Source organism: Callorhinus ursinus, unplaced genomic scaffold (genome assembly GCF_003265705.2).
Source record: "Callorhinus ursinus isolate GAN/ISIS: 27379988/994484 unplaced genomic scaffold, GSC_fseal_2.0 scaffold50, whole genome shotgun sequence".
NCBI classification, from domain to species: Eukaryota; Metazoa; Chordata; class Mammalia; order Carnivora; family Otariidae; genus Callorhinus; species Callorhinus ursinus.
This window is the reverse complement of record NW_027397112.1, coordinates 7,868,699-7,886,026: the sequence shown is the minus strand read 5'-3', so window position 1 is coordinate 7,886,026 and position 17,328 is coordinate 7,868,699. Positions and strand designations below refer to the sequence as shown.

General features: G+C 36.2%; 1 protein-coding gene across 1 annotated transcript in view; it reads right to left on the bottom strand.

Moving 5' to 3' along the window:
* The window catches only part of SMURF2 (SMAD specific E3 ubiquitin protein ligase 2), a 115,904-nt gene that overhangs the window by 24,489 nt on the left and 74,087 nt on the right, over nucleotides 1-17,328 (bottom strand). The window contains exons 4-8 of the mRNA XM_025889921.2: nucleotides 13,387-13,520; nucleotides 11,014-11,079; nucleotides 7,091-7,175; nucleotides 4,396-4,479; nucleotides 2,194-2,396 (exon numbers count right to left, since the gene is read on the bottom strand). Coding sequence (XP_025745706.1) covers nucleotides 2,194-2,396; nucleotides 4,396-4,479; nucleotides 7,091-7,175; nucleotides 11,014-11,079; nucleotides 13,387-13,520 — 572 coding nt within the window. The remainder of the gene's footprint in view (nucleotides 1-2,193; nucleotides 2,397-4,395; nucleotides 4,480-7,090; nucleotides 7,176-11,013; nucleotides 11,080-13,386; nucleotides 13,521-17,328) is intronic.

Here is a 17,328-nt window from a genome sequence, read left to right as displayed (position 1 = left end):
AACAGAAAACAAGACTGTCACAGTACGGATATTTCAACAAAACAAACATGAAGAAATGATCTTTTATTTGTCTTCAAGTGGAGCCTGAGGGGAAACAACAGAAAGCTCAGAGGAAGAGGCTGACCAACCGTGGGGGGATTCTGCAAGGGCTTGTAAAAACTGTCAAAGGGTTTGCAGGCTGCTAATGCTTGTTTATTATGCCTAATTTTATATCAAAACAAGTTTTTTTCTTGAGAAAGGTGTTTTCTCAAGACTACCATTTAAACTCAAACAAAGGCAAAAAAGATGGAATTTTTTTTTGCCATTTTAAAAGGGGAGACTCTATAGCCAAAAATAGACAAAATACAAAAATAAGCAAGTTAGAAAGAGGAAGACCAGAGAACAAACATGCATTCTGGGGAGAAAAAGGTCAAAGGCAGAATTAACTCTCAGTCCTTGGGAAGAGAATAAGGAAGCTGGGGCAAAAGGGAAGGAATCTCCGGAAAAGTTTCTTCAACGGTGGTTTTCAGTCTTAATTGTGCTTTTAAGCAACAGAACCACTTGTCTTTAAACAAAATCTAATGAAAAATTCCAACATATAAAATACAACTATTGCTAATATTAGTATAAATTTGCTTATAAACCTATAATAAAGTCAATTTAAACTTTAAGCTTCTTAAAATTATAAACATAAGTGTTTAAAATTGGTGAGAGATGACAGCTGAAATAATTTCAGCCTTGGTACCCACTTTACTCCTAGGTTTTCATTGTACAAAATTTGTTTTTAATCCAAATCACAAAAATATTATAAAAATATAACCACCCCCACCTCCAAACAGCTTGCCTTATAATTTCAAACAGTAATGACAGAAAATACTTTATTCTAAGGTCTGGAACATTAATAACAACAGGCAAAGTTTACTAAGTGCTTTCTGTGCTAGAAACTGTGTCAGGCACTTCACATGAAACCAACACTTGAAATCATCATCCAATTTCCCCATTTTATGGAAGATAAAATTGAGGCTCAGAGAAATTAAATAATGAGCCAGGATATAAACCCAGGTCTGTCTGTCTCCCAAGGCCATGCTCTCATCACTGTGCTACTTAGGTTAACCTGTGCAGCACAGCATAGTTAACAAATTTTTAATTTAAGAGTTAAAATAGGGCGCCTGGGTGGCTCAGACTGCCTCTGGCTCAGGTCATGATCCTGGAATCCCAGGATCGAGTCCTGCATCAGGCTCCCTGCTCATTAGGGAGTCTGCTTCTCCCTCTGACCCTCCCCCTTCTCATGTACTCTCTCTCTCTCTCTCTCATTCTCTCTTTCAAATAAATAAAATCTTAAAAGAGTTAGAATATATTTAAAAAATAAAGCTAGAATCATGCATTTGCAGAACAGTTTAAAACACACTGTAGAGGAAAAATAAAACTCAAGTTAGATCAGGCGATTCCCAATGTTGGTCATTAGGTGTCACCATCAGCCCAGATATGGTTTATCTACAGGCTGTTGTGAGGGCAAGGATACAATTACTTTGGTTAACTTTTGGCAAGAAAGGAGACGACAGCTGAGTTCCTAGTATCTACAAGAGTATTCACAGGTTGTGATTAATTTAGAAAGTTCTGTATCCAACTAGAAGATTCAAGTCATCTTCCACATGAAATTCTACAATTTAAGAAATTATATAAGATTATAATAATTTTATACAAACACAGAAGTGACTAAATCATTTACAACAATAACCCATATCGTGCAGATAATCCAAAATTATAGACAATACAAAGATACAAATAACTTCAAAAGCATATTTCTGATGGCATTTCTAAATATGTAGGTCTGGAAAATACATCGCAGGTCTGACTTCAGATTACCATGATCACTAACAATACCATCTTACCTTTATAGAGTGCCTATTTGCAAGTCCCCTCGCATTGTTACATATGCTCTTCACGGGACCTCTGAGACAAGGAGAGGCATCATTCATCTCATTTCATTATAAAAGAGCAAAAGGCTGAGGTTAAGTGACTAGCCCAAGTCAAACCGCTGGTTAGGTAGTCCTCTACCACTTCAAAGACACTTCAGATTGGGAGGTTTTACACATTTATTTTCATGTAGAATCCCTAAACCCAGATTAATAACTTCTTTACAGCTGATTTTCTGGCTTTCTTAGCAAGCTGAAATGAGTAAGCCACACTTTATTTTTCCTCTGCTAGTCATACCATAGCCTTCCGGTAGGTCTGGAGGAGTATGTAAATGTGTCCTGCTCATGTAATTTCTATGTCGCTGTGACCTGACTCTCCTCTCGGCCAGCCTGGGATCTGAAGACTGTCCACATGTTGCACCATTTGTTCCACTAATTGGAGTGTTCTCATCAACAAAGCAGCTAAGAGGTCTGCCGGGACTTGAATATTCAGATGCTGGTCTGTTGAAAAGTAAGGGGGAAGAAAAGTTACTCAACTCAGATATCAAAGGTAGAGTTCTCCAGACAATGTATGTACTGCAGGAACAATCACAAGAGAATGGAATGATCAATACAAATATAATGATTTCAAAAACTCTGAATAAAAGCAAGCTTGATGCCTCTAAACACCAAACAAACTCATGTTACAGGCAGATTGTCAATTATGTACTTAAATCATCTTATACTGATTTGAATTATATTTTATATGAAATCCACATATATTTGTAGATGTGAGCACTAGTTTACAAAGCAAGACTTGACTTAGCCTCAGCCTACCTCTCGGACTCGACTTCCCACCTTTCTCCCACTCCACCTCTGCCACATTGACATTCCTCCTGCTCCTTGAACTTGCCAACACTGTTTTACCTTTAGGGCTGGAAAGGAGTTCTTCCTCCCACCCAGAATGCTTTTTTCTCCTACTCTCCCTAGGCAGGGCTCCTTTCTGTCATTCAAATCATAGCTTAAGCTTAAATGTCTGAGAGGTCCTTCCAGACCTTCAATTCAAAAGTAATCACCCAGGCATTTGGTAAGTACTTCACCTTACTTTCCCAGCATAGCAATTTTTATCTGTACCCTCGTTTGTTTTCCCTTACTAGAATATTTACTGAGAGAAGAAAGTCCACCTAGTTTGTTTCCCTATATATATATCCCCTGCACCTAGAATATATATATATATATATGTATATATATGAGTAGCGCATAAATATTTACTGAATGAATAAAGAAGATGGTGTGACTCTTCAAAGAACTTCTGGTATATTGACAGGTCATCCAAAATATAAGAGGATAATCAAGAGTTAATTTTTAAACTAACACTTACAACCACAATCAACTTTATACATGTGGAAATTAAAGTCAGTTTCATCAGTTAAATGAGTTAGAACGAAATGGGACTTCACTAAAGCACTGACACAAGTACACATTCATTTATGCTCAGATACAATAAAAATGTCTCTCCCTCTCCCCCCCCATCCCTGGCACGTGCACGTGCTTTCTCTCTCATATGAATAAATAAAATCTTTTTTCTTAAGATTTGACAGAGAGAGAGAGAGACTGAAAAAGAGAGAGCATAAACAGGGAGGCTGCAGAGAGAGAGGGAGAAGCTCCCCACCGAGCAGGGAGCCGGACCTGGTGCTAGACCTGAGCTGAAAGACGACGCTTAATGGACTTAGCCACCCAGGTGCCCCAAATAAATAAAATACTTTAAAAAGTACTTCCTTGGAGTTTCCAAAAATTATCTTGCATCCCCATGTCTTTATACATTAAGCTCCATGAAGGCCCTTTTGCCTTGTTCACTGTTACAGTGTAAATGCTGACCATAGTAATTGGCATATAACCATTTGGTGAACTGAATGATAGCTGTTACCACTACTCTGAATACTTTTCATCACCTTCCCCTTACCTGGTTAAATTCTAACATTCTTCAAGATTTAGTTCAGAAATTCTCCTCCTTCAGGGTTTTCCTTTGCAGATTCTAACATCCCCTTACCCCCCAACTCTAAGTTAGGTGTTCTCCATATGGTCTCAGAGCATCTGGTTCTTATCTTGATCACAGACCTTACTGAATGCAATATAATAATGTAATCATACCCCGACATGACTAAACAAATAAAGATCCAGTATATATATTTTGTTACAGCCATTCAATAACAGACTCAAAAAAAATTTTTTAAGAGTCCCAGAAATAAGATGACTTCTCAATTTATTCAGTTAACTCATTTAATAAATATTTATTAAGTACCATCACAGGCCCTAGAGCTACAATAACAGGATGACCTGCTAAACAATCTTTTTTGAGAATTACTTTTGGAAATAATATTGGCACTTGCTGTAAGATCTACTGATCTTGAGCAGTATAAACCAAGAAAGGAAATCTGGTAAAGCTGACAGATAAACAGAAAGTGACGAATTCAAGAAAGCAAAAAGCACAGACCCCGGGAAGACATTTGTATGTTCTTACCGTGTTGGGCGTTCCCATTGCGTAGTTCTTGTTATATGGTTTAGATACTGAATTCTTCCAGAGGCAGTTCGCCTTTCTTCCCAGCTTAAATAAAAATTGAGAGATAAGGCATCAATAGGAAGGTGGATACAGAATGTTTCTAGTACAATAAATGAGCCAGGAAGACATCTGCTATTATAAATCAGGAATGACAACTGAAAAATCAATAGAATACCGGAATTTTTGTCAGCTTATTTTAAAACTGTACAATGTATCTTCTGGAATTTTGAACCTTCTAAAATATTTACACTGAGGTGTGACTAATATTTTCCATCAGCCAAACTCTGAATTCTTCAATAACGTCAACACTCAATTAAATTATACTAATTTCTCCAGAATTTAGTGGGGGAGAAAAACCATACTAAAAATCACACCTAATTTTTAAAATTAACATAAAAGCATATAAAAGAATTTTTAAAGCATTTAGCCTACCCAAATTATTTTTTTTTAAAGAATGGTACTTCCTCCTCGGTAACTTTTTAATGCATGTAATATACAACAAAAAAAATAGGCAAATGACCACAGAAATGTAGTAATGTTAATATTTCCACCAAAACCCTGGCAGAGATGTAGAAGCCATAAAAAATGGGAAATAAAGAGATGCTTAAGGGGTCTTTTGCCCTGTGATAACAATTAAAGCACAAAATGTAGTGTTTATCAATTAATTTATAAATTATATACATGTACAACTGTATTATAAAATGTAGACCAAACTGGAATTTTTGTTTTTTTAAAAGATTTTATTTATTTATTTGAGAGACAGAGAAAGAGAGAGAGAGAGAGAGAGAGAGAGCGCGCGCGCACATGAGGGGGGGGAGGGTCACAGAGAGAAGCAGACTCCCTGCTGAGCAGGGAGCCTGATGCGGGATTGATGCGGGACTGGATCCCAGGACTCCAGGACCATGACCTGAGCCGAAGGCAGTTGCTTAACCAACTGAACCACCCAGGCGCCCACCAGATTGGAATTTTTAAATGATGTGATATAAAAATAAATGGGGAAGAAAAAGTACTATAAAGTAGAGCAAGCTTAGAATAAGCCTCACGTTGCTGTAATCTCTTAATACTGATTAGTTATTTCATACTAAACTTCCCATTCAAAATTACCACAATCTACCTCACATCCATAGAAGTTAACATATATATCAAGGAGCTAAAATGAAAAATTATGGCGATTTTTAAGAGTTTAAACAAAATGAGCAAATACCCTGGCTTGGATGTAAAATTTCATTATCAAAAATAATTTAAATCAAAACTCAACCAATTATATACTTTAAATAACTTACTGTATATAAACTACACCTCACTGGTGTTAATTAAACATAGTTTGAAAGTTAAAAATAAAGTCAGAAAAGTGTCAGCACTAGTGTCAAACAAACAGAGAGCAGTGATCAAAAGTATGAGCTTTGGAATCCAGGCTTAAGTCTACGTTCCACCTCTACCATTCACTATGCGGCCTTCAAGGCAAGTTTACTTAACTCCTCTGAGTCCCACTGTTTTTAATCTATGAAATGAATGAGGGTGACAACAGTAGCAGCAGGAGTAATAATAGTAGCTAATTATTTAAGCACTTAGTATGTGCAAAACATTGTGCTAAGTGCTTTACATGAATGATTTCATTTAATTCTCACAATTTATGGCATATATACTATTATCACGATCCTCTTCTGTAAGTAAATAAATATAAACCAATGCTTACAGAAGTTAAATAAACTAATTCATAAAGCTTGTAAAGAGTAAGGATTAGAACCCAGATGGTATAATTCCAGAATCACACACATGTGAATTAAATGATTTAATGTATCACAAAAAGTGCTTTTAACAGTACATGACACACACATGCTCAATAAATGTTTCTATGTTGTTAAAATTTTTACTCCACAAATCTCTATCCCATCCCTCTAAATGGAGTAATGTCTCAAATTCAGCACTTATATAACGTATATATATCGTTTTGAATAACAAACAAAAAAGTTGTTTTTTTGGAGATAAACTTTTTATTTTTTTTATTATGTTATGTTAATCACCATACATTCCATCATCAGTTTTTGATGTAGTGTTCCATGATTCATTGTTTGCACATAACACCCAGTGCTCCATGCAGAACGTGCCGTCCTTAATACCCATCACCAGGCTAACCCATCTCCCCACCCCCCTCCCCTCTAGAACCCTCAGTTTGTTTTTCAGAGTCCATAGTCTCTCATGGTTCGTCTCCCCCTCCGATTCCCCCCCTTCATTCTTCCCCTATCTTTTTTTTTTTTTTTTAACATATAATGTATTATTTGTTTCAGAGGTACAGGTCTGTGATTCAACAGTCTTGCACAATTCACAGCGCTCACCATAGCACATACCCTCTCCAAAGTCTATCACCCAGAAAAGTTGTTCTTTTAAATACATAATATTTATTGGAAAGTTGTATTTGTCAAGTAATTTGTCTCCTAGTCAAAACTCTTAAAAACCAAATTTAACATATCTAATTCATGGTTTACTTTATAAATTTGTCTTGACAGGATTCCTTGCTAATTTTCCAAGTACAAGGAAAATCTAGATTCTGGAACTGATCAGCAAATTTCTAAAGTTAAGTATACAATAAACACCAACTTATCTGTCATTATTTGAAGGATGTTATCAACATATTTCTCTAATGATCTCAGCTTACCCATCTGGTAAATCATTATCAAATAAACGACTGCAGTCCACAACTTGTCCTCCTGTGCCTATTCGGTCTCTGGACTGAAGACTTACTATAAGACAACAAAAAAATTACTAAGAGTCGTAAAACTAGAAAGATTTATTGCAATTTAAAATATATATCTTTAAAAGACATCTAGCTTATCTTATTTTAATACTTTAGAATGACCTCTTTAGCTTTTAATAAATTCTGTAATGTCTTTTTCCATGAGATTTTTCCCTTCTACTACACTCAAAAGAGACATAACACACGAAAGGTATATTCACACACGGAGGAACTGGAAAAGTTCACATCAGTTTGGGTTTAATTCTTGACACATCTTTAAAAAACAAACAGGGGTACCTGAGTGGCACAGTTGGTCAAACGTCCAACTCTTGGTTTGGACTCAGGTTGTGATCGTGGGTCCTGAGATCAAAATCTGCTTGAGATTCTCTCCCCCTCTCCCTCTCCTGCTCTCTAAAATAAGTTTGTTTTTTTTTTAAGATTTTATTTTTATGAGAGGGAGACAGCAAGCATGAGTGGGGGGAGAGAGGCAGAGAGAAGCAGACTCCCCACTGAGCATGGAGCCTGATGCAGGCCTGGATCCCAGGACTCTGGGATCATGACCTGAACCAAAAGCAGACACTTACCAGGTGTCCTCTAAAATAAATAAAAAATAAAAAAACAAAAAACACTGGATTTTGGCAATCGGGCAATACTTAGATTCCATGAGTTAAAACAGTACATAATCATCTAGTGTGGTATAAAACTACCACTATAAATTTGGAAGCAAGAGATGTAAGCTTTAGACCAGGCTCTAAAACCTAGTTTGGCACAACGACCTTCAACAAAACACTTAACATTCTTAAAGTTTAGATAATCTAAATAACGAGGAAGTTAGACTAACTGATATGTCTGAAGTCCTTCCTTGCTGCTCTAATATTCCTTAACTCTATTTTTGGCAATTCTCCCAAAAGATAAAACAGGAACAGGCAAATGTGACTGACTATAACCCAACTTTTTAAAGAATTAATCAGTTACTACATATAAAGTATGACATCTTAACACTCTTCATTCTAGGAAGAGTCTCAAAATTCTGAAATTTTCCAGCTCTGCAAAAATTTTGAAAAATCAGAAAGTTCAACACATTACTCCTTTATATGAATTTCATTTATAGGTAACATTGTAACCTCTCTCCTCAGTGAACATAAAATGTTATATGAAAATTGTACTAAAAAACAGTATTAACCAGTTCTTACACAGAAAAGCTAAGTGAAATGCTTATCTAGATATAATCACTGTAAACACTATGTGTTTTCTCATTAGCTTTGTTTAGAATAATATTAAGGCTCAAAATTAAGGATTTCATGAGCTTCAACTCCAGACTGCTATATTACAAAACACCTAAGCAATTTTTAGGTGGGTTTGTGTTTTTAAATGGCCTAAACCTAGCAATATATAAAATGAATCATAGAAATACTATGTTTATAAGAACACTGTTCATAACATTAAAACATCAGAAACAATCTAAATATCCAGCAATAATGAACTAGCTAAATTAATTATTTGTCCACCATGGACTGCCATACAACATTAAAAATGTTACAGAAATGTATACATGAACAACAACAAAAGATGTTTAGGACAAATTAAAACAGGTTATTTAAAATTCTGCACAGTGTAATATCATTTAAAAAAAAACAGAAAAGGTATATATATCAAGGTAATCACAATGATGGCATATTATGGATGTTCCTTATGTTCTCTGTCTATATTTTAATTTGATTTGATTTTATAACAAAAAAATAAAAACCTCACAAGAGATGCAAAGAATTGAGTAACAGATTCAAAAACAAGGGAAAGGATTTATAACCTTGAATCAGTCATCTCAATTTGGAAGATTTTTCTTTCAGGTAATACTCCAAAAATAGGATAATGCTAAGTGTCCAAAAATGCTTACAAGTTTCAATGTTACAATAGCAAAAAAATAACTTAAAAGTCCAGCAATTAAGTTATGATATATTGATATAATTCATCCTTTAAAATCAATTATAAACACTAATAATGGTTACAGTAAGTGAAAGAAAACAAAAATTTTATATTCAATGAACTAAAATCATAAAAATACACATATAAATGTATATAAAATTATTAGAAAGGGATATTTTTTAAAGTTAGTATTCTAGTATACTTTTCTCCATTTCCCAAAAGGATTTTATATACATCTATACATGATTATTTGTAAAGGTCTAATTCAGCAAGAACTGGAACTTAGTTTTTTTTTTAACTTATTCCATTTTTAAATGGCAGATCCTAAAGCATAATGTTTGAATCCAACATATGTCTACTATGAAAACCAAATTCACACAAAAGCTTCAAATTTAAACACACACACATTTTAAAGTAAAGCTTTCCTTTTTTATATAGTATACTCCATAGGTTTATTTCTAATTGCTGACAAAGGAAAGTCTGTTTTTAGAAATGCCAATTTATATCTAGTAAAACTATCTTGTTACTAATGGACATTAGTTGGCAAACATTACATAACATACCAAATCAAATAAAGTAAGAACAATCACATTTAAAGGTCTTATATGCCAGCATTTATTTTTGAGTTTTTTACTCCCTTCTCAATCTAAGAATGACAGGAATTCTCAATAAGGCTGTAGTGTAGATACTTCCCTATGATAACTGTCATAGGGCTTTGTTACATTGCTACTATGGCAATTCACTATGAACCCAATTCATTTCCTTGGGAAATGAAGCCCTTCAAAAGTAACTTCAGTAACTAAAACCTCTCTGATAGGTTCATAAAGCAATCAACTTATCCTAAATTCTGCTCTACAGTGAACTGGTAAGATTCCAATTATGTTTTCTTCTTTAAGAAGCCTCAAAGGAGCCCATCTTGGTGTCCTACCACACTACGCATCTTTTTTTTTTTAAGATTTTTTTTTTTTTATTCATTTGAGAGAAACAGAGAGAGCACAGCAGGAGAGAGGCAAAGGAAGAGGGAGAAGCAGATTTCCCACAGAGCTGAGAGCCCAATGTGGGGCTCAATTCCAGGACCTGGAGATCATGACCTAAGCCAAAGGCAGATGTCCAACCATCTGAGCCACCCAGGCGCCCCACATACTATGTATCTTCATCAAAGCTCAATCCATCAATTCTTGAGTCTCAGGAAATTTTGTATAAAGCCCTTCCTCTGAGTCAATTCAAGATAGCCCACGAGTCCCTTATGAGTAAGATTACAACCTCTCCCTTTTTCCAATCAGTATTCTATCATTCCTCTTATTCTTTTCAATTAGCACAGATTATTTATTTTAAAACTGTAAAGCTTAAACAAAGTTCAATAGAATATTCTTACTCAAAAACCAGCTGAGAAATTATTTTTAGAAAACTTTCAGACCACACATAAAATATGTCTTTAAAAGAATGCCTAGGGCGCCTGGGTGGCTCAGTTGGTTAAGCGACTGCCTTCGGCTCAGGTCATGATCCTGGAGTCCCGGGATCGAGTCCCGCATCAGGCTCCCTGCTCGGCGGGGAGTCTGCTTCTCCCTCTAACCCTCCCCCCTCTCATGTGCTCTCTCCCTCAAAAATAAATAAATAAATCTTTAAAAAAAATAAAAAAATAAAAGAATGCCTAAAGGATCAATAGTTTTTCACAACATTAGGAGCCTCTTTTTTTTTTTTTTTAACATTATTTATAGTTTGGGGGTTTTGTTTGTTCTTAATTCTTTAAATTAAGGTAGCCTGGAACATGGAGCCACTGTTTGAAACATTTTACGTGACTCATTTAACTCAAGCCAATACAATGAAGCTATCATTAGTGTACTTGGATTTCAAAGATGTTTAGAGTTTAGGTCAGTCTGAATGATGCCAAAATTTCACATGACTTTAAATTCCACACTTACCTACTATCTGTCCTCTAACCGTATCATTGTCATTTGGCCCAAGTTTGCACAGATCCAACCTCTGATCTATTTCAAATCAACAAAAAAAAAAGCAATTAAAAAATAAGCTGGTATCAGAGCTTCTATAGAGTGATGGTAAATTTCCATAATCCAATGGCAATCAGGCCTATCATTTAAATAATAATGTTTTAAAGATGAAACAAATATTTAAAATCTCTAACTACATATGTAATTAGTATAAATGTCTTAACAAAGTTTTGATAAATTCAGATTTCAAAAACCATAAGGCACTGGTGTATACATTACCAACATGCAATTACTTTTTCTCCAAAGATTTCAGACCACTTTGTCTGAGTCTTGGCTTGTCACTTAATAGCAGTTGTTCTTAAGCAATTTATCCATGAATCTTGATTTTCTCACGTACAACTGTAGTATCTACCTCATATTTTTTAAGGATCAAATTAGGTAATTATGTAAAACTTTTAGCACAGTACCTGGCATATAAGTGTTCAATAAATGTTAGTTATTAACACTGTTATTTTTTATCTAACCATTTCAAATGAGCTCCATACACACACACAAACTAAATATTAATAAAAACCTGAGTATAAACTGTAAGATCAGGATTTGAGTCTGTTTGGCTACTAACGCATTTAGGGGCAACTCATTTACTCTCTTATGCCTCATCTATAGAACAGACATCACACTGACCTGGTCAGTTATAATAAGGAACAGTGTCATCCAACAGCACATTGCTTTTGATTATAGCACTTAAAACTGAATTCTTGTACAGCTATATGCCATTTGTCTATTTAAAGAAGTTGTGAATTGATAGGAGGAGACCACACATTAGTCTTTGTATTTTCCACTCCACACACTGTATCAGGGTGTTCAACAAATGTTTGATAAATCAAATATTATGGCACATCAAAAGAGTCAAGTAAATTAATGCAATGAAACACTCACGGCAGCAGAAAGAAAACTCTGTGTCCCAAAACTACAGCACCTGGTTATCCAGCCAAAAATAGACATTTTTCCCTTCGCAAAATAAACGGACACTGCTAAATCCACTTCATAGTGGACTTCTGCAAAGCAATTCCTCTTCTCTTGTTCAGTCTCTCCAGTGAGTCCTCCTCCCTTTGCCAGCAGGCCCTTGCCCTTGCTTCTCAGAGGACAGGATCCATGCCTTTTTCACCTTTTATCACCAGGGTTTTGAACAGTACCTGGCACATTAAAGGTTCAATATATGTTGGCTAAACTGAAGCAGAGATAAGGTCGTACATATGGCCTGTAAGTCTTCAGTGTGCCTGCTGGGTTGGGTAATAAAACAGTTCGTTTTTATATGCTAGACCTTTACCAAACCCAACGTCCTCTATTTCCTGCTGGGTCACCCTGTCAACCCAGAAATACAAGAAATTCTCAAGTGCCTTTAAATTCCTCCGACTCGGGACTTCTGGCACAATTTTCTCCCTTTTTAACAGATCAGTATTTATATATCTGGACTATGATATCATACTACATTAAAAGGGGTCATCTCAATATCTAATATTCAAAGATAAATTTGCTCTTTTTAATCAATTTCTTCAGCTAGATTCTATGTGAATTTTTGTTTAGCAGAGACATCTGGGCTAAAATCCCATGATGATGAATGACTAGCAATATTTTTTATATTATATAAAAAAGAATCCTGTAGAAACAAAAAAAATTTGTTGAAAAAGACATTTTCATCTATGTCTCAATGGGAATAATCCCCCAAAAGATGCTTTGTCACCTGGTTACATGAATTATGCATATGCTAATTAAACTTGTCAATCCAATATGGAAATCATTTCTTATGTCTTGACGTTGGCCTGATCTTATAAATGCCCGGGATGATGGAAAACTAAGCTATAATTAAGTAGTTAATACAGCTGTCTTACACTCAATGTCTTACCTTCCAGAACTTTTAATTTTTTTCACCCTATTTTATATATCACTCTTATTCACTAATAATTCCCCTTTAAACATTCCAATCACCTAAATAAAACTCACTTTATCTCATAAATCCACCAACACCAGAGAAGGGTACCAAGAAATAAAAAAAGGCATATATACTTTGACACCCTTCTTTTTACTCTTGGATATCAAACCTTTCCTAACACTTACAAATTCACTGGATACTAAGCATCAGCTCTGATTCAGTTCAAGTTTCACATATTTTAAATGTTTCATTCTTTTTATAAAGTCCATAAAATAAATGTAACCAAGAACTTTTACCAATGTTTCAAACACACATAGGAAGTTAAGTTTCTGAATCCCTGCCTCCCCCCAAAAAACATAAATATATATATATATTTTTTTTTTAAATTTTAAAAAGCACTAGTGTCTACTCACAACCAGTGTCTTTGAGGCGGTTGATGGCATTGGAAAGAAGTCGAACACAACCAAGAAATCCAGCACCTTGTTTTTTATGGATCTTCTTGTGATTCCACACACTGATCGTAACTGAATCAGACTTTCCAATATACCTAAAACATAACATGACTGAATGAGTAACTTGGCAACTACAAGTAGTTAGTGTGAGATTTTTCTTTTGCTTTTGTAGTCTAAAGTCACAAATGCTTCAGAGTATGACTAAATAATGCAAAATATGTTTTGAGTTCAATCAATCCCACAGGACTGAATTTAAACTTTTAAAAAAATCTTAAAAGTAAAATCTAAAAAGAATTTTTAATATATCCTTCATCACATCTGCTACTCTCAGGCCGGGTAACAATTTTTGTTAGTAAAAAACTATTTTAGTAGCTAGTGTCAATTAACACTAAAGGAGTTTCTGACATTTCTTTCCAAGAACAAAAGTGTTACAAGAACTTTTATCAGTCACATTTTAAAAACGTTTCAATGACATGACCTATCATCTCAGAGAGCAGTCAGTTTTCAAGGGGCATCGTCAAGGCTGACAGACCAAAAATCTGACATACCTGTTATGTTTTAAATTGCTGTAGAACAAAAGCTGACTGTAACGCTTTTCCCCTGCTTCTTTCCTGTATGCAGGCCTTGAGCGAGCAGGACTCTTGCAGATTTCACTTCACTGCCTGCAGACAAGCAGAGCAGGGAAAAGCGTTACTATACTTGTCTGTGCATATACCTGCAAGTATGTAAAAGCTCTACCACAGCCAATTGTTCACATGGTGCCATCCCATGCAAAAATATAATAAAATAACATAATTATACCAGTAGAAACCTAACCCTATTTCATTGCCTCTAAGTGGTCAAATTTTTGGTCCAGCAACCTTGATCTTAAAGTGTCATTCAGTAAAGCAATAATATCAGAAAAATTCACCTAGTATATAAAAACGCCAAAACCACTTAAGTGAGAACTAAAACTTTTAAATGAGAAACAGGAAAGCCACACTTGGATCCAGCTGTGCTTTAAAGCAGGCCTATCCCCTGGACTTTTAATTATGCAAATCAATACATTCCCTTTTTAAAAATTAAGCCAATTTGAATTTCATTTCTGTTGCTTGCAAATGAAAAACTCTGAACTAGAATTTTTAAATATACCTAACAGACCTAACTTGGCAAGTATCTCCTGCGTGATACGTCAAAATTCTAGACCAGAATCAATTATTAAACAGCTAAATAACCCCAAACCAACATTAAAAGAAAAAAATCACATTAAATCACTTTCTCAACTGGTAAGCCAGATGTACAAGTATGATAAAATATTGATCCCCTCATGCCCTTAGCCCACCACTGGCATAAGCATCCTGTCAGGTGGCTGGCTGTCAAGGCCCAGAGACCTTAGGCATACATACTATGAAAACAGGGGAGATTCCGTCAGTTTGTGTCCTTGAACAACTTTGAGACAGTGAACTGCCTCCCTGACAAATGAAACTTTTATACAAAATACACTGTTACTGTATGAAGTCACTGAAAATCTGGAGTTGAATATTATATCAGTTAGTCTGCTCTAACCAATACAGAAGGCAAATCATAAAGGACCTTGTCAGCCATAGTATGAACTCTGGCCTTTACTCCAAGTAAGGCTGGAAACCAATGGGAGATGTGCAGCAGAGGAGTAACAAGATTTGAAATATGTTTTAACAAGATCACCCTAGCTGCTGTGTTGAGAAAGACCTTAGAAGCAAGGCTAGGAAAGCAAGGAGTCTAAGGCAGAGGTCAGCAAACCACAGCCTGTGAGCCAAATCCAGCAGAGCATAGGGTATAGTGTGATTTCATTTTCTTCAAGGATAAATTTTTTTTTTTAACTTTTAAGGCCATATTATAAATAATCAGAAAGTCTACATCTCTTCATTCACATTACCACTTTTCTAACATAAAGTCATCATTTCTATGGGCTGGATCCAACAGGCAGAGTCCCCTCCCCCTAAATCCCATGGACCTGACCACCAGAGAATCCCACTCAAATTACCTATTAGCACATGAGTATAATACCAAGCTCTGGTCTGTAACTTGCACAGAACCCCTGACAAAGAGACAAGTTTAGGCAGGAACACCCCCCACCCCCAGGTCCAGCATGAAGCAACTACTAAAGAGGAGACCTCTGCCCAAATGCCAAAGATTTGTCATTGTCGATCTCGGGGGCGGGGGGAAATGTAGAGGCTACTTCTGAACAACAGGCTTGAGCAATGGAAACGTGAGTAAGGTCAAAGGGGCCACAGTGACCACCAGGCTGAATGCAAACAAGCTCATTAAGAGACCTACCTCAAAATATCCATAGGCCTTAGCTGACCAATGGGCTACTTACAACCAGCACAGGTACCAAAAAAGGAAAATTCCATTATGTTCCCATACTTCTTCACCCCGCCCCTTGAACTACAGCCCCCCACCATTGCCTCCTGGTGGACAGTCTCTACACTTTGCTGTCCTGCCCACTGCTCCCTCCCAGTGTATTCTGTAAACTTCTCTCTCTCTCGTTCTGCCTTCGGTGATCCTCTCAGCACCTGTTCCGCCAGCCTCCACCTGATCAGGCTGCCCCACACTCCAGGGTAGGAACTAGTCTCCTGGACATCCTTGCCCCCCTCTAAGCAATTTTTCACATTATAGCCCAAGTGTCCACTCCTGGATATAACCGATTATAGTATTCCCCCCACTGAAAACCCTTTCATTGCTCTCCACTGCTTTTAGGAGAGGATTCAAATTTACTCATAGGCTTTCAAGGACCTTCGTGAGCTGGTTCCTGCTTACCTCTCTTTGCTTGTCCTATGCCACACTCCCCTTACATGAATTCACTAATGCTGCCCCTCCAAACTGTTTTCAAAGTCATTATCTTATTCACCTCTGGGTCTTCACACAGACTGCTTTTGCTTAGAGCCGGCCCACTTCTTTTTCAAGTAAACTCCCACTTAAGGTCAAAGCCTAAATGTCACTTTTTCTAGGAAGCTGTCCTTAACTCCTAAATTCATATAAAGAAATTCTCTGTATTTCCAGAGCACCCTATACTTCCCCATTTTCTTATCACACTGTTTATAATTTCCTATTTACTTGTGCTGATACACCACTTGGCTGGACACTGGAGGACCACATCTTGTTCTCTACTGCACCTGGGTCTCTGGCTGAATTTAAATCTCACTGAAACTTAAAGACATGGCTTAAAACAATCTGATTAAGAACTCAAAAGCTTAGTCAGTTACACAGATAGTAGCTTATTAGAGCTGTGATTTCAAATTCACTGAAGGTCAAATCAAGTAATAGAAAAAAATGTGTGACCTAATATAATACTTTTACTAAAAGCCTCTAACATTTGAGAATTACCTGTCAGGTACTAGTCTAAGCACTTTACAGGCATTACCTGTCTCACTCTTCTATCCGTCTTCTAAAGTAGGCACTGTTGCTGTAGTCAATGGAAACTGACACACAAGGGGTTAAACACTGAGCTAAGGATCACACAAGCAAGTGGTGGAGGCCGGAAGCTGCGTACTCTCACTTCTCTCTATCGCTTACTTTTTTGGTTCCAATTCATCTGCATACTAACTTGGAGGTACTGAGCCATAGCACTGATGGGCATACACAGAAGACTTATTCTGAGTTGTCTCTAGGTATCTCAGTGTTTCAGTAGTAGAGACAGGACATTTGTTCACATGTGGTTTAGAAAGTCAAATTTAAGTAACTGACCAGAGTCCTGACTGAGGTGGGTACTCTAGGGTGGTTCTAGAACTGTCTGAAGTAAGTAGGAAAGATGTCAGGCAGAAGGGTTTGATGGGAGATCTAAAATTCATTTTTGTAGGTAAGTCAAGTGGAACACTTTGAAGAAAAACTGAAATTGATGAAGGGTGAAGTCCAAAGCTTAAAAGACCAAAGACTTAAAAGAGG